The 17285-nt window shown below is 31.1% G+C and overlaps 3 protein-coding genes, 1 long non-coding RNA gene and 1 other non-coding gene across 9 annotated transcripts in view; 2 read left to right on the plus strand and 3 right to left on the minus strand.

Moving 5' to 3' along the window:
- Positions 1-2039, minus strand: part of LOC108749446 (ER membrane protein complex subunit 10) — a 3089-nt gene extending 1050 nt beyond the window's left edge. Inside the window, exons 1-3 of one of the 2 annotated variants that reach the window (XM_018488172.1) lie at positions 1839-2039; positions 1531-1753; positions 1182-1445 (exon numbers count right to left, since the gene is read on the minus strand). In XM_018488172.1, coding sequence (XP_018343674.1) covers positions 1182-1445; positions 1531-1590 — 324 coding nt within the window. In that variant the 5' untranslated portion in view covers positions 1591-1753; positions 1839-2039. Of the gene's footprint in view, positions 1-1181; positions 1446-1530; positions 1819-1838 lie in introns of those variants that run through there. The other variant, XM_018488173.1, reaches the window with a different exon arrangement.
- A 337-nt stretch (positions 2040-2376) lies between these two features.
- On the plus strand, positions 2377-5552 carry LOC108749449. Its single transcript, XR_001939369.1, has 2 exons — positions 2377-2515; positions 5438-5552. It is a non-coding gene; the product is annotated as an uncharacterized LOC108749449 (long non-coding RNA).
- Positions 4970-9230, minus strand: LOC108749447 (soma ferritin-like). The gene is made up of 3 exons (XM_018488175.1): positions 9132-9230; positions 7226-7450; positions 4970-5598 (listed from the first exon to the last, which is right to left on the minus strand). Exons 1-3 carry the CDS (start codon positions 9228-9230, stop codon positions 5413-5415), a joined length of 510 nt encoding a protein of 169 aa, XP_018343677.1. The 3' UTR covers positions 4970-5412.
- On the minus strand, positions 6087-6158 carry Trnaa-cgc. The gene has a single exon. It is a non-coding gene; the product is annotated as a tRNA-Ala (tRNA).
- Positions 9231-10370: 1140 nt separating the features above from the next.
- Positions 10371-17285, plus strand: part of LOC108749505 (tetratricopeptide repeat protein 17) — a 7319-nt gene continuing 404 nt past the window's right edge. The window contains exons 1-16 of one of the 4 annotated variants that reach the window (XM_018488275.1): positions 10371-10471; positions 11284-11440; positions 11619-11875; positions 12465-12576; positions 12640-12866; positions 13013-13300; positions 13371-13708; positions 13784-13997; positions 14081-14324; positions 14409-14633; positions 14779-14959; positions 15425-15586; positions 15982-16142; positions 16289-16446; positions 16654-16879; positions 16967-17230. In XM_018488275.1, coding sequence (XP_018343777.1) covers positions 11303-11440; positions 11619-11875; positions 12465-12576; positions 12640-12866; positions 13013-13300; positions 13371-13708; positions 13784-13997; positions 14081-14324; positions 14409-14633; positions 14779-14959; positions 15425-15586; positions 15982-16142; positions 16289-16446; positions 16654-16879; positions 16967-17230 — 3195 coding nt within the window. In that variant the 5' untranslated portion in view covers positions 10371-10471; positions 11284-11302. Of the gene's footprint in view, positions 10472-11104; positions 11441-11618; positions 11876-12464; positions 12577-12639; positions 12867-13012; positions 13301-13370; positions 13709-13783; positions 13998-14080; positions 14325-14408; positions 14634-14778; positions 14960-15424; positions 15587-15981; positions 16143-16288; positions 16447-16653; positions 16880-16966; positions 17231-17285 lie in introns of those variants that run through there. The other 3 variants (XM_018488277.1, XM_018488279.1, XM_018488278.1) reach the window with 3 other exon arrangements.

The following is a 17285-nucleotide window of genomic DNA, read 5'->3' on the forward strand; positions in this document are numbered from 1 at the left end:
AAGATACATCCCGCAAAGAATTATTCTTATTAAAATAAATTTAGCATCCATTCTTTTTTTATACAAATTATATCATATAATTTTTCGAAATTAATTAATGTTTTTAGATTAATATATATTAAATAAATTTTACAGGCCCAATAACAGTAACCTTTTGTTACAGATTTTCAGAAGAGTTAAACACTTTACATTAATTTATGTATTACCATCTAGCACATTAGTGAGTCCAAGTGAATCTGTTATAAGATTTGTCCATGTCAATGTCGAGGTATTTCATCAGCAAAATATTTTAATGATAAATTCAGTTATTTGCGTCACTTGCACTACACTGAGTTAATATACATTAAAGGCTGCTTTATATAAATAAAATGGTAAAATATGATCAACTTTGAAAATGAAATAACACATGTAACATTCTCTGTTAAGTACATATTATTGGATATTCAATCGCTAAAAATATTTATTCAGATAGACTTTATATTCGAGTAGCCTTTAATATTAATTTAATGTAGTGCGAGTGACTGAATTTACCATTAGAATATTTTAATGATGAAATGCCTTAATACTCGAATGGACTAGTTTTATAGCTAATTCAGTTAAACTCACTAATATGCACTAGGTCATAAATGTATAAATGCATTTGATTAATATTAGTACATAAATACATTTAATAAATACATTTAATTGTTTAACAACTTTTAACTTGATGTACTTCTAGTAAAATACAAGTGATCAAATTCGCTATAAGTCTCTCAGGCGATTTAACAGATAGAAAAACTCTTCATATACAAATTAAATAACAATAAATAAAGGACAAAGAGAGTCAAACACATTTTAATTTTTATTATAAGGAATATGCGAATATATTCGATAATTAATTTTGTACAGCGATTTTGTGATACATTAATGTCTGAAAAGGACCCAATCCGGTAGCCGAAACTTGTAATGTTTTATATTTGAATTTAAACTGTTCTTTTTATTTTTACTTTTCTTTATTTGTAATTTATTCCTTTTTAATTGTGTTGCAATTTAAAATGTGTTTGGCTCTACCTTTTTATTTATTGTTATTTAATTTATCTCAGGCGAGTATCCTCAAGTACATAGATTTAATCCTTCTTGAAAAATCTGTCAGTAAGACATGGACAATTCCCAGAAGCTTGTTCGCAAGCTTCTATATTTACCGCTGGCACCGAGGTGAGGAACACGATTTCATTGCCGGAAGAGATACGAGCTAGCGCCTTCAGTCTATATTTGCCGTCGTGCTCGGCGAGATTTTTCAGAGCGTTTATCTGCGCCGGCAGCAGACCATTCTGCCCGACGACGGATGCACCGCTACGCACGCTGGACACAGTGACGTTTCCCCGTTCTGTGAACACGGGTACCGGATCGTCGTTGAACGCGTGCCATAACCTCAACTGCAACCAGCCGTCGTACTCGAGCTCGCTCTGAAAGATTCCCTTGCGTTGAGTACGCGCATAAAAGCCCACTAACGTTTTCAAGAGATTGCCGGAGAGTTAACGATTCGCTTACCCCGCAGATGAGCGAAGATACGCTAAGCAGCGCACCGACGATGACACACGATGAATGCATTTTTGCGCGACTCGGCGCTGACGGGCGCACTAACAAGGCTAATTACGAAACCATCAACGCAGGGCCACGTATCGTTTGTGTAACGCCGATTTCCAGGGATGTGACAGCTGCTACTGTGGCCATGTTAAATCATAGATCCGTGAAGATTGTGAAATCTTGCCAACTGAAAACACTTATCCGCAGTAACAGCAGGAGGAGACGATCACGTTCAATTACGTTACGCGTGGATGAGCTACATATATACATACCTATGCACGCCGCGCGAAGGTTACAACCGTGGCCGTGGTAGTTGGTACTGAATCTGAATGTGTATGTGTATGATACTCGTGGTGGTCGTATATTGGATGCTTTTAGACATTGTGTAACACAGTGAATCGTTTCATCCTTGTTTAACGTAAGCAACAACAACGATGTAATGATTCATAACGTATAATTCCTTGTTGGAAAGCATCCATTATCGAGGTTCATCGGAAAGCGAAAAAAATATACGTGTATTTGTTAGCAACGATTATTATTATCTAAACATTCTAAGCAATCACATAAACCTATTCTTTATTCGTGAGAATTCCAATTAGTTCGATTTAACCCAAGTGAAAATAAAAATCAGAGTATAAATCGAATGTAAGGTGAGAGTGATAATAGCGTAAACAAAGCTTTTAGGAGAAAATTGAGACATTAACGAAATGTAAAAGAGACTTTTACGTTTCTTATGTTACGTTGCCTCAATTTTCGCTTCCTAGAAGCTTCGTTTACACACACATATCTGTTACTCTCCCCTTACATTCGTCTTACATTCCAATTTTTATTTTCACCACAGAAGTATCAGTTATGGGAAGTAAATGGGAGAAAACGACAGAAAATGTAATGCGGTTGACGAAATTTGAGACATCCCGTGTACACAATCGATACAGATAACGATCGATAAGTAATGTTATATTATCGGGGATAATTAGGTATAAACGAAATATTAAGTAAAAAAGGAGCATAAACGAAATATCTTAATTAAAACATACTATTATAGTAGGATTTTCAATGATTATTATTATTATTATTAATTTGATTTAAAACGGTACAATATCGTGTGCTATTACAATTTGTAGAGCCTAGAAATATGATATATCTCAAAAAGTTATAACTGCTAGATAATTGCACGATAAAGTTAATTGATTATTTCTGCGACGAGAGGCCGCATAAGGTCACACTAGTTAGTTATATTCAGGATGAATACTAAGTATTCTACAAGATTTTAAGGGGTCCTTCCTCGCATATCAATTCAAGACGAAAACTTTATATGATCATTATATGTCTGAAACAGTTTAGTTTTAAAGCTACAGGATGTCAAAGTTGAAGGAAAACTTTCGTTTTTTCCAAATAACTTTTGAAAGCTATATCTAAATTATTTGGATAAAACTTTAAAAAATACACAAAATTTCAGCGAAATAATCCAAGCGATTTTCAAAATTTTTGATAAAAATTGAAAATTTTCCGTAGACTTAACTGTATCTTTGAAATTAATTGTTATTTGGAACATCCAAAAAAATTTTACGGAAAAATACAAAAAAATTATATAGATTGTGTGTGAGACAAGATCTTGAAAATTCTTAATTTTTCCTAGATATTTGTAGTGGGACATAGAATGAGATTATTGTTTGTTTAGAAATTCTTAATTTTTCATAGATTTCTTAGTGAAACGTAAAGTGGAGCACTGTATAAAATTGTTTGTTATTTGAACAAGTTTAAACAAGTTGCCAAATTTTTACAGCACACTGAACTTTTTTATCTTTTCTAGATAGTAGCCATGTATACAATTGCAACTTTTTGTCTATATATACATTTGTGTCGTGTTGTATTGTTTTTGGATAGCTATATGTTGAACACTGTATCACTTTATGTCATTTGTATCTCTTGCTGGAAAGCCCCCTTAGTATCCACCCTGTACATTATATGTATGTCTTCCTCTGCAATCGGAGTGCAAATACGAACAACGATATATGCTTAAAACATTTGCTTCTTCGCCTGTCTATTCGTATAAATCAGCATATCGTACAGATCTGGAGTCTTTTCTCAATACGAATATTTTTATTGATATCAATAATTCGAATTTATTATACGAATCAACGTTTCTCGCGATATTTACTCGCCAATAGTTAAACCTGACGAGACAGATTTTGAGCAAAATCCGTTATAAAAAAAAAATTTCTGGTGCCAAAAAGGCAATAAATTTCATATAAAATCTACACTAAATCTGACGATATTAACAAATTGCTGCTATAGAAATTTGATAGAATCTGTTGACATATTAGACTGACGGCAAAAATCAAACACAATTTTCTTAATTTGAAAATCAATAATTTATATATATTTTACAACAGAAAATGTGATACGTCTTTTGCAAGTCATTATGATATAATATTTTAAACTAAATTCTTCATTAAAATTGCTACTGCTGCTAGATGGACGCGAAATTATATTTCTTGTAGTTAAAAAATCGTACAGAATAAAAGACGCAACCTTATCTTATAAGATTTCTCACCTATAAGAATAGGACATACAAGGACCAGTTTTAAACTTTGAGAACTCCAAAGGGAGTAGAGAGACAGGAGGGACTTGAGACTCGAGAGTATTACATGTTCACTCAGTGGTAGAATCTGAAGGGACAAGGGAAGAAAGAAACGCGTCATTAGGAGCGTGGTTTGAGGGGTAATAAAAAGGGAAGTACGTCACTAGGGGCGGGATCCATGAAGATAGGACCTTCTCTCTTATCAATAACATTTCGAGACATCGCTGCAACATAATGTACGACTTTTCTCGAATTTTCTTCGAAAGTATTGATGATTCCAAAAAAATATTTTAGATGAAAGTAGAACGGTTTTAAAGGAGATGTATTTTGAACACATTTTTTTTCTAGATGGATGCACCAAAAAGATATGAAGATCATTTGCACTTTTTAAATAGAATTAAGATATGAATATTTTTACATAATATAATTCCTCTAATTCTGCATAAAAATATATTAAAGTAGAGATATTTAAAAAACCAATAGTTTACGAAATATGTTATACTTTATTCTGACATATTAACATCATGCAATAGTATAATAATATCTCATAAATTATTGGTTTTTTTATATCTCCATCTTAATACTTTTATATGTAAAATAATTGGAGAAATCATATTATGTAAAAAAAAAAACATATAATTTGCATTTAAAAAAGTGAACCTTTATATCTTTTTAGCGCTTCCATCTAGAAAAAAAACGTGACCAAAATATGTTCCCCTAGAAACCGTTCCACTTTGATCTGAAACATTTTTTCATATCATTAATAATTTCGAGAAATGACTGAATTGATTAAAATGGATTACCCTGTATATTTTATATATATTATGTAGATAGTATATACGTAAGTGTGTATATGTAGTTACATAGTTTGATAAAATTTTAAATGCCAGGAACATATATCAACGACATCTAGCAACAATTTTGCAAATATTCAGTGACAACGTAGATCTTGTCCGATTTTTGCCGCCAATCTATTAATACTATCAGATTCTGTCAGCAAATTCTGATATTTTTGCCGTCAATTTGTCATCTGATTATGTGAATAGATCAATTCTGTCGACAGAACGGAAGAAGAATGCAATCGTAGTTGATGTCAGTCTGCTGATATTTTCTGATTAAATCTGCCAACATTTTGCTAACATTTTGCTTATGGGGTATCTAAAGTTCCCTATACTTAAATGTTTTTATATTTTATTCAATTATTTTGTTCTTTATTTTATTTAATTATTTTGGCAAATCTCTTAGAAGCGATATTATTTTTTTTAATCTTTTAACTCCTTGTCATAGATAAAGACACCGAGACCTTCCCCGACTCTCTCCAGATTCGTCACATGATCGGCGATCTCCTTTATCGCGTCCACCTGCTCCTGCAGGAATTCAGTCTCCAAAAAATCCATGAAATTCGCGTCGTTGTGTGTCGAAGCAATCCCATGAAGCTCGAGCAGCTTCTGCAGAAATCAAGAGAATAATTAATTACGAATTAATTTACGATCAGAGATACTGGGCAAATATTTATGAATAAGAAATTATAAATATAGAATAAAATTAATGATTTTAATCTACGAGTAAAAAACAATTTCTTATTGAAAGAATATCTTATATAAACTATTGATTTTTTGGTATCTCTATCTTAATACTTTTACATGCAAAATAATTAGAGGAATCATATGTAAAAAAAATATATATAATAAACAATGCGGATAATAAATAATATGAATAAAAAGTAATGCGAATAATAAATAATACCAATAATATAAATATAATGAATAATGAATAATGAATAATGAATAATGCAAATAATAAATAAAATTTTATTTAAATATATAAATAAAAATTATTTAAATATTTAAATGTCCACCTCTATTTACGATTTTGCGTCAAATTACTGCGAAATCGGTCACGCACATATCGTAAAAAAATAAAAAAAAACTGCTTGTGGAGGAGCTGGGATTTGAACCCAGGACTTTCCGCATGCGAAGCGGACACTCTACCACTGAGTTACACCCCCAATTGCTACTTTATAGCTTCAAATCACAGTACTTCTACGTATATACGTATTTAGCGAAAGAATTACACTGTCTATAATAATTAAATTAACGAATGGCACGAGAAACCTTGAAACTCAATTAGCGGAACGCGCCAAGTTGAACTTTATTACTACTTTCCAATCTGTCTGACTCACAAGCGAAATGTTAAATTGTACTTTTAATGAAATCTTGTATATACATACATAAGTCACATAAATAAATAAATTTAGAAAATATTACTTTCCATTATATTTCAAAAATTAATCAAGATATAAAAAATATTTCATATAAAGTTTTATATAATAAAATTACTTTTATTTATATATATATGTTAATATAATATTTTTAAAAAATAATAATTTGTTTAAATTCATATTTTTAAAATTATGTTTTAAAAATATTATTGATAGATAAAAGTAATTTTATTATAAATCTTCTGTATAAAATATTTTTTGATATTTTGAATAATTTTAAGATATAACGAAAAAAGCTAACAATCGCTTTATTTATGAGTGGTTTTACCTTTTAAAACTACTATTTAACTTCTATTAACATTAATTGACATTTTCTAAATTGAAAAATATTTTCTAAATCTATTTACGTAACCTGTATGCATGTAGAAAGTTATTCATTAAAATTAAAATTTAATATTATTTAAGATTTCCTTGTTTGTAAAATATTTTAATTCCAATGTTGAAATTTATACTAATCAATATCTATATTAATAACTTAACAATCTTCGGCAACAACATTATACATTAGCTATAAATGTTGTTGGATCGCTTGTGAAAAATATTGAGAAGAAATTTCTAAAGTTACAAGCCACATTCTTTTTATTTCAATGACTGATCAAACTGGGATATGTTGTAGGTTTAGAAGAGAAAAGAGAGATCGTTTAATTAGAAATTTATATAATATCGCTAAATAATGAATTAAAGTATTCTTTTTTTACTTCGACACGTTATTTCTGGTGGAATCAATTAATGTGTGTGCGCATGCGCTCAAAAACACACACACACACACACACACACACACACAGAGTACACACCTGATTTACTCTCTTCTCTAGCTGCAGAGCCTCCATCATAGCGTCTTTCGCGCTGTTCCAGTTTCTCCTGGACGGCGCCTGGATGTCCGTCAGCACGACGTCGCCACCTCGTTTGTTCTGATAAGTCAGAAATTTCATGGCATGTTCGCGTTCCTCGTCCGACGCCTTCTTGAAGTACTTATACAGACCCGGTAACGCGACATCGCTTCTATCAAAGTAGTACGCCTGCAACGAAACGCATGCGGAAGGATGCAGCTTACAGGATGTGGGACATTAGGATAAATTCCGACAAGGAATCGCCTACAATCAGTAGGTCAGACCAGATATCTGTTCTTTTCAGCTGAATTTTTTGTACTATTCATCTCTTCTTTTTCTCTTTACGTTAGAGAAAAAAGGAAAAAAAAATGAACGGTGTAAGAAGTTCAGTTGGGAAAAGTAAATTACTGATCTGCAAAGACATGCACTAACTCTGGTGAAAAAAATTTCTCGAAATATCTAATAGTATTTTAAAGAATTTATTACATTTTTAGTTAATGAGATTTCTGAAAAAATATTGAATTTTTTCAGATATTAGAAATTTTTTTTTAGAAATTATAGAATATTTCTAAAGAATTTTAGAATATTTCAAAATTCATGTTATCTAAAAAAATGTGGATTTTTTCAGAATTTCCCAAAAATGTTCTAATTTGTATTTAAAATTGAAAAATTATACAGAAATTCTAAAAAATTCAAAAATTTATATAAATATTTTTAAAAATTATGTGAAGAATTTCAAGAAAAATTTTCACCAGAAAAATCTTTTAGTCTTTTGCTCTGAATTCTTTACAGTTGTGATGACTAGAGCTTTAAAGTCATATGGAATAGTAACATTATATGGCGCGACCAAAATCATTATAAATATTTTGAAGCGTTTGATTGACCAATGAGAAGAAAGAATTTTACGAATTTATCAATCGAAGGATGCTTCATAGCATTTGTAGTATTACGATAATCGTATCAACAATAAGGGATAACAAATTGAAGTTTCTTGCACGCCGTCTGTAAATAAAGAAAAAAATTGGAATAAGACAAAAATAATGAAATTTTTTTTTTAAAACTTTTGTAAAAATGAACCGAAGCTATCTTTATCTCCTCTGACAGTCAGTAAATAATCGTGAAAAGCATGAAGTGAAAATACGCATATTATAAGCTTTTAAGCCTATTTTTCACTTCATGTGCCATTTATGATTACTTATTGGCTGTCAAAGAGATAAGGATAATTTCAATCCATTTTTACAAGTCTTTTAAAGCAATTTCATTATTTCTCTTTATTTATGTATACAAATGGCATATGTAAAAAACTTCAAATGATGCTAAAAGTTTACTGTATTCATTGTAGACCGGGTTTTACGATCAATATTCGCGAACTTTGGTAGACATTATGAAAACTGCACGTAGTTGTACCAAGAATTTATTACATTTATTTATTAATGTAGTATCAGATTAGAAAGGGAGACAGCAAGAATTAGCGAAAGACGCAAACTTAATACAATGGAACTTTAATACAATGTAATGACTAATATATTCAATAAATAAACGAGATAATTATACAAAAAGGTATTTCCCTCGCAACGTCTCTAATTCTATGGAAATTCTTTTATTTATACTTAATATTCAGAGTGGTATGAAAGATTTAAGCTGGTTGAGAGAGGCGCACCTGTACGACATATAGGAGCAAGAAACAGAGGTCTATATCTAATCAGGTTGCATCGGATTGCATTATATCGCACCGACGAGGGAAAACGCTCAGGTGTACATTGCACGCGCGGGGGTGTTTCGATCGCGCGGCCGAGGGCGAAGGGGTGACTGAAAACTGAAAGCTGGGAATGCTGCAGGGCTAAGCCTGATGATCAATACGCCGACTGACCATGGACAGATAGACATAACTGGCGTATAGCTCCAAATTGATTTGCTTGTTGAGCGCGTCCTCGCACTCCTCGTGGAAGTTTTGCCGCACCAGACTCATGGCTACGAGACCAAGGGTGGTTTTCACCGCGTCGCCCGCTGTGAAGAGAACTCGCACTGCGCGTTCGCGATCTCGGCCCTTACTATCCACCGACTACTCGCGGATCCCGATCCGCGTTCCGTTCACGCTACGAAGACGATGGATAGGAACGGTGCCGCGGAGTCTCGAGGACTTTCATAACATTCCGCAATTGGCGGAACAGTCGGAGTCGAGAGTGCGGGCCGCAGCTCCACGCAGGCGCGGACCACCGCTGCGTAGATACGTACCTCGACGAAGAAAATTAAAGAGACCGATTCTTGCCAAGGCTGCCAAGGCCAGGAAAAAATGCGATTGAAGATTTCGCAGGAGATTCGCGACTATATAGATACTACGTATCGCGTAGTACAATAAAATACATCGCGTCTGTTTGTAAATGAAGAAGAAAATAATGCAAATGCGTGGACTTTTGTCGAACGATCGAAGTTAGTGCGACGCAAATACGCGCATATTAGTCTTTCACCGTTTGAAAGATAAAACTGAAATTGTCATACTTTGCGACGATTGCAATAATAACGATTGCAGGTGTTCTTACGAGTTGTCTGTGCAACTGCGATAATAAGCGAATTTATTGCGATTCTTAGAAGCGTAATCGTAAAAATGTTCTTTGTAAGACACACTCTTTCTCCGTTGTTGCACACACACACATAAAAAAGAATTTTTTGTTTACCTAACCTATTGAAACTTTTAATTTAATTTGAGAATATTTTTTATTTACTCGAAAATATAATAATCTATTAATTTCATTTTGATTGAATTTGAAATGAGAAAAAATAAGCGAACTTCTAATAATAATCTATAAAGTGTAGGGAGTTTGAAAATGTGATACAAATTAATTTAGCCAAAGAATTCATATCAATTCTTGCTGTAACTTAATAACTTTTTTATATCTAATTATATGTACCCTGTCTATCTATATAGTTTGTACAGTTACATTGTAATTTTCAGTAGCGGCAGTATATATCAGAACAGTTAATTAGATGTAACAAAAATACTGCATGCAAAAATTAATATACTCTTTGGCTAAACTGATTTATCGCATGTTCAAATTTTTAGGAATTTACTCATTTTTTCCACATATTTACTAGCTCTAATCTAACATTATTATTTCAAGCACAAAAGAATGTAAAAGAGTGCCTTCCGGAACATCGATCGCAATTAGAGATATGAGATGCTATTATAACAGAGATCAACAATTTTACATGGTAATAATTGAAAAATTTTGTACATTTTAATTTAATGCTACGAAGTATATATATATATATAATAAAAAAAATTGAATTTAATCAAAAAATAATTTAATCAATTATTGTGTACATTATTTATAAATAATGTATTTATGTAAATATTTTGTTAAATATATAATATAGAATATAGTAATAAAACACTAATAAAAAATAACATTAAAATATATTTACATTGAATTTTATAGAATTATTGTAATTTCTGAATATTATTATTTTATACTAAATTATTAATAACTTTTTCGTAAAAATGTCTAAGGTTCTTTACTGCCTTTTTTTAACACGAGGAAAAATTAATTCAACTATATTATTACAAAGTCTTTTTCTACCCTTTCTGTATTTTTCACATGTTCTGCACTTTCTGCACTTTACACATCTATAGCAATTAACAGTATTTTTAGAAATATTTTGATTGTCAAGAAACACTTTTTTTTTCTCGCGATAATTGAATTTGGCAATGTATATGTGTACACATACATATAATACACATATTTTATGTTTAATTTTTTATTACATGTGATGGAATCGTATCATCAGTGTCTAACAACTCGACTCGATATCACTCTACATTGAAGTGACGGCTGTTGTCGTTGACAGTCACTGATACGCGTCGTATCGTAATCGTGTTTCGAATCATTTCGAATCGACTTGAATCATTCCGGTAGGAAATTTCACGACGTAGTAGTTGTTTTCATTCGTTCCTTGCGAAACTTGTGCGCAGAAACGCGCACGTTTTCGCAGCAATGGTCTACGTTGTTAAGTTTTTCTCGCAGACTCGGTGAAGCCTGTGGCATGTCGTATGGGGTTATACCGCGGAAAATGATTCGGAGTAACGTGTCCTGCAGGATCGTCACGGTGCTTGCGGTGATACTTGAAATCTCGGCCATCAAACATTGGTATGTCACGGAAAATGGAAGAATTCAACCGCAAGTGAGTATCTTTCTTTTCTTATAATTCAATGAAAACGCGAATACCTGGCTTCGATTTTTTTCAATGGAATCATTACATGCAAATGTAAACATCACATTATCTCATAATGATTTAGCAATTTTATCGACGGATGTGATTATTTGGTATTTAAGCTTTATGTTCTTTTTCACGTTTCTAGCATGACAGTGTCTTTGATATGCGTCGACCGTATGATCTTTTGGGATTTTTGGAACAGGAAAAACGCAGGGAAACAGCTGATACCATATACAAGAAAATATCAAGGAAGGAAGTATCCATTGACAATCAGTTTGTTGGTCTAAGTATGGTTGATGCAGAAAATTCAAATTCAGACTGTTTCTCGTGGGACAAATCATTGGCTGATGTCGACGTGCACGCTAGTATAATAATCGATTATAGACTTAAAGATGGCATAGAGTAAGTTATTATTAGTGATAAATTTTGAGAAAATATAGCTATGTTAAGCAAACACAACAGTAGAGTTACTTTTGCTGCTATTGATATATTTTTCTGATATATTCGCCATAGATCTGAAGATCTACAATCACAGATAAAATAATTATTCAGTACTTATTCAATTATTATATTTTCTGAATTACTACACTGAAAAAGTGTGTACTAAATTTTAACAAATATTTATTTGAATAGTGCCAATTCACTTGTAGTAATTAAATATTTACTTAATAAAAAAATAATTAAATTGATTTATTAATTCTACCAAATGAATATAACTTTATATTTAGTAAATATAATGATTTACGGTTGATACTATTTAAATAAATGATTGATTTAAATTTATTACATTTTTTCAGTATGTTCAGAAAATACAACAGTTGAGTGTGTGAGGGCTCAGTAATTGTTATCTGTAATTCAAATAGATATTTAAAAATATATATATATATAATATAATACCAGCAGCAAGATTTCATTAATTCATTGTGTTTTCTTAAAGTAGCCTATGTACTTATTTGTTGAACATTGAAGGATGATGTAATACTTTTTACAGTCAAACTGATTATATGTTATATAATGTGGTGGCTAATAGTAAACCAACAGATCCTGATTGTCAGAAAACATTTCCGTTAGATTTCAGTATATACACATTTGAACATCTTAAAGTAGGTAGAATATTCTTTATACAGAAGTCACAACATGTTTGTAATATTATTTTTGTTTATTAGGCAATGCAGAACCGAAAAAATCTTACGCAACATGAAGAACTCAATTTAATGAAGTATTTACCATTGAATACTGATCTTAATCAATTTGGTCATCAACTTGCCTACAGCTTATCTCGCAATAATACCTCTTGGATATATTTGAATCTAGCATCGATTTATTGGCGGATTAGGGGAGATGCTTACAATGCTTTAGAGTGCAGTCGTAGAGCGATTGTATGTGCTTCAAGGTAATATAATAAGAAATTCGTTTATATTGTTATAGATAGTAGAGAAATACTAGAGAGATTATAATAGAGAAAAGTATCGCTAGAAGTAGTGTATCGACTAGTGTAGTTTTACTGATTTCATAACGAAAGCATTGTACGTGATTAAGGCAATATCGTGATATTCCTCTTCTGACTACTGCCGGCATTTTACACGCTGCAAGATATTTTGGTGAAGCCGCGATTATTTTACATGCGGCAATAGATTATAATCCAACAGAAAGTCATCATCATCTGGCGCTGGGCCACATTTACACGTCCCTCGGCGACTTCGATCGATCTGCAGCGTGTTATGATAATTGTTTGAAATTGGCACCTGACACATTAGAAGCCAAGCAGATGAAATATGCCATATTCTGTCATCGTTTTTTGGAAACATCTTTGTTATTATTTGATCAGTAAGTTGATACCGTTATTCCCAGTTTAAGAACAGTGCTGATGAAGTGTTTATGATTGTAATTATTACAGACGCTTGCGGAATGTGTTGTCAGAAATACATGCATATAACAACTGGAAGGAAGAGTGGTTTAAACTTTATGAGCATATGCTCTGGGAGCAAAATATTAAATCTGCTACCAGAGAAATTAAGCTCGCTTTTGCGCGAGAGCAAAATCTACATTTACTTACAATAAATCCGGTTGAAAGGTCAATTCATCATATTGATAATAATATTATATTATCTTACATGGATTTGGGAGATAGGAAAAAAATAGCTGAGAACATGTTACAGAATGTTCATGTTAGTCTTCACCTATTAAAAAATTTACAAAAACAAGTAAAGGAGCGCAGCAATCGTATTACAAAAGGTACTTTTGTGACTTTTACAACAGGTGTAAATTCAATGAATCAGATATAACAAAATCTATTTAATATTATTTCAGACATAATTACGGAACTAAATGTGGAGTACAATAATTTATTTGCGTCGCCAACAAGGAGTCCAAAGTATCACAATATGGAAATTAAGAAAGGAAATGAAGATTTTGAAGCTGACTATTGGCCAAAGATATCTGACTGTGATAGTTCTATGCTAATGTTTGGAGATGGAAAACAATACTTACCTATTTATTTATCACCTGAAAACAAAGGTTATGCGTAAGTACTTCAAATTTTGTACGCTGTATTATACCATAACACATTTTAATTCTAATATATATTTTTCTGAATATTATTATTAGAACACATTTGTTCGTAAATGAATTGATTGATATAGAACCATGGAAAAAGCATCCATTACCATGGCATCCACCGATATGTCAATCACCTATATCATTTAATGAAAGATATATTACGCATATGTTGCTAGATGCAACTGTGCAGCAGCATTCTCCAGACATTTCTATAAAACCATTTTTACATAATTTGGTTCACACTGCGGATTTGGCAGAAATTGGTCAAAGAATTTTAACGGCAACTGAAGCGGTATAATTTATTATTATTTTGAAATTATTATTATGCATGGAATAATTATAATATTCTAACAAAAAATTAACTATTTAAAAACAGAAAGTAGCAGCTCCATGGGTATTGTCTATGCTTGCATCTTTACATTGGAGAATAGTAGGAAAACCTCGTTTAGCTTTGGATTGCCTACAATTAGCATTGGAAAATGTTCCTAAAGAATTTAAAGATGTACCTTTAGTTAGTATAGCTTCGATATATCATAAAGTAGGTTTAATTGACGATGCTTTAAGACTTACGGACAAAGCTTTACAAATTAATGCTGTGGAGGTATGCATGAAAATGTAATTTAATATTATATTATAAAAGGAAATATATTTTTATAAAAACTATTTTTACATATTAAAAAAAAGTACTTTTTGCATTATCTAGATAAAGGAAAGTCATATATTTTATCATATAATTTATATTTCAGCCAATGACTAATTTTTTGTTTGGTATATTATTGAACATAAAAGGAAATTACACAGGAGCTATACATTATTTGAAACAAACGTTAAGGGTGGATTCACATTTATATGATGGTAGGGCATTAATGTTGTTGAAAACATTAGCCTGCCGTGAAAAATTTAATGTTATCACAGGTAATTGTCCAGGTATGTAGATGTGTATTTCGATATTGTGGATACTGTTTGATACAATTTTTTGTATTTGTATATTTTCACGTTATTTTTTGTTTAATTTGTATTATCTAATTTGTTTATACATATTTCTATGTATAAACAAAAGTATATAATTTGTTTTTATTATAAACAATGGGAATTACAGAATAAATGATAATAAGTTAAAAATAATGAGAAAAGTAAAAAGGGGAAAGACAAAAAAATATAAATTATATAATATATTTTCTTATTTCTTTAACTTTGTTTCTTTTTTCATTTTGTAACATTTTCCAATCTTTGATTTTTTTGCGATTATTATGTTTTATTTATTTGTAATTGAATTTGCATAGAATTTGTTGTGTTTTTTCAGTTGATTAATTTTGTTCACTATTGATGGTACTGTGTTCTAAAAAAACACATTATTGTGATGAATAATGACAAATATTGTCATAATCACAGGCTGTGAAGAACAAAGAACTAATTTACGTAAACATTCTACGAACCTACCTTCTGTATTACTTACTAAATATAATTTGCAAGCAAGTGATACATTTTTGCGTAAACGACAAGTCAAGAATTGTAAACATATTAAGTATATTTCAACAAAGACAGAAGAAACAGGTGCGTATTTTTCGCACATATTTATCTTAAAAATAGATTTTGTTAGATTGTGCTATGTTACTTTTTATTTCACATAATTTTGGCTTTACATTTGTTTTATTTTTGCTTAAAATAAGCATAATATAATTTTAGTTTACAATTATGCGTCTTATATGTTAACATAATCTTATCTTTTTATTTTGTTTTTTCCTTATGTAATAATAAAGATTTTTGTTGCTTATTTATGCCTTTTTTATTATTTTACCTGCTTTGGATGTTATGTAATTATATTTTATATTTTAAATATGATGTACTGCAATTCAGATTTAATACTTTCTTTGATAGTAATTTCTGTCAAAATAGAAATATTAATCTATTATTATATTATAGTTAATAGTAGAAAACTGTTATTATAGGCATGAATTGTTGGAGTAATCACAAAATCGGATTATTGGATGTGTCATACTACAGTAAGAAAGAACATGTACGTCAAGGTCTTATACATTCATTATTACTTCCTAATAGTGCGACTAAACTACATGATCCACATGTGCATATGACCAGAATTTCAGATAATGTAAGCAAATAATTTCAATGATCTCCCACAATAAAATTACAGACCGTATTATGTATAAAAATAAAATTATTTTTATATTATTTAACATATTAAATTAATTCACAAATCTCTGAGATGTTTATACATAAATAGTTTTTATATCGAAGGACATGCTACGTACATATACTGATTCATCGTTTGATAAAATTCCTGATAATCAAAAGGAGTCATATTATCCAAGTAAGGATGAATGCGATGAGCTCAAATATGAAGACTGGGCTGCTTCTCTATTCGTATTTCATAAATTTATACGACGAAATGTAACGTATGTAATCAGTTACTATGCTAATTATGTAAAATATATCCATATAACAAAAGTTTGCAACAACTTTATTGTAACGCTATAATATTACTGCAATATTACTGAAATATTGCAATGTCGCTGCAACATTGCTGGAATGATCTATGTTACACGAGTACTATCTTTATATATATATATCATATACAAATTGTTTATACATTAATCTTTCAGCATCGAAGATGAGATCGAATCATTAGATGATGATATTCCGAATTTACAGCCAATATGTAATAAGAGTAATTCTGAAATGAGTCGTGTAACTGAGGTAGTGCAATTCTCGCAGTTACTACAATACAAAGCTGAACTTGATATGGCTGAATGGCTAATGATGATGACTGGAACGCAGAATGACACTTTGCAAGGACTCGGGACCAAAATCGCATTTGCTTTGCAAAAAGTGATTATCAAATTCTATAATTATATATTCAGTGTTAACATTACATATTCAGTACATAACGTATTAATACATACTGTCTCGAATTAGCATTATGCTTCTTGGACCTTGGCGATTGCCGCATCATTTTATTGGCGCGTGGCAGGCGACAGTCGCAAAGCGTTGGATTGTATGTGGCAAAGCCTAGAGAATACTCCGAAGGATATGCAAGACATACTTCTCGTAAACCTGGCATCTTTACTTAGTTCGCAAAATTATTTCCACGAGGCCCTCGAAATCGCTCAGATTGCACTCTCAATTGGACCGGATTTCATAATTAATCATTATGTTGTTGCTAATCTTCATGCTGCTTTGGTAAATTAAATATTTACCACACAATTACAATATTACATATATGTTATATTATATA

This window comes from Trachymyrmex septentrionalis, unplaced genomic scaffold, assembly GCF_001594115.1.
Source record: "Trachymyrmex septentrionalis isolate Tsep2-gDNA-1 unplaced genomic scaffold, Tsep1.0 scaffold29, whole genome shotgun sequence".
In the NCBI taxonomy this organism is placed as follows: domain Eukaryota; kingdom Metazoa; phylum Arthropoda; class Insecta; order Hymenoptera; family Formicidae; genus Trachymyrmex; species Trachymyrmex septentrionalis.

Coding starts and splice junctions, on each gene's coding strand:
- LOC108749447 (XM_018488175.1), bottom strand. CDS start 9,230: ATGAGTCTGGTGCGGCAAAACTTCCACGAGGAGTGCGAGGACGCGCTC. Junction 7,451..9,131: donor GTTATGTCTATCTGTCCATG/GTCAGTCGGCGT, acceptor GTTTCGTTGCAG/GCGTACTACTTTGATAGAAG. Junction 5,599..7,225: donor TAGAGAAGAGAGTAAATCAG/GTGTGTACTCTG, acceptor TGATTTCTGCAG/AAGCTGCTCGAGCTTCATGG.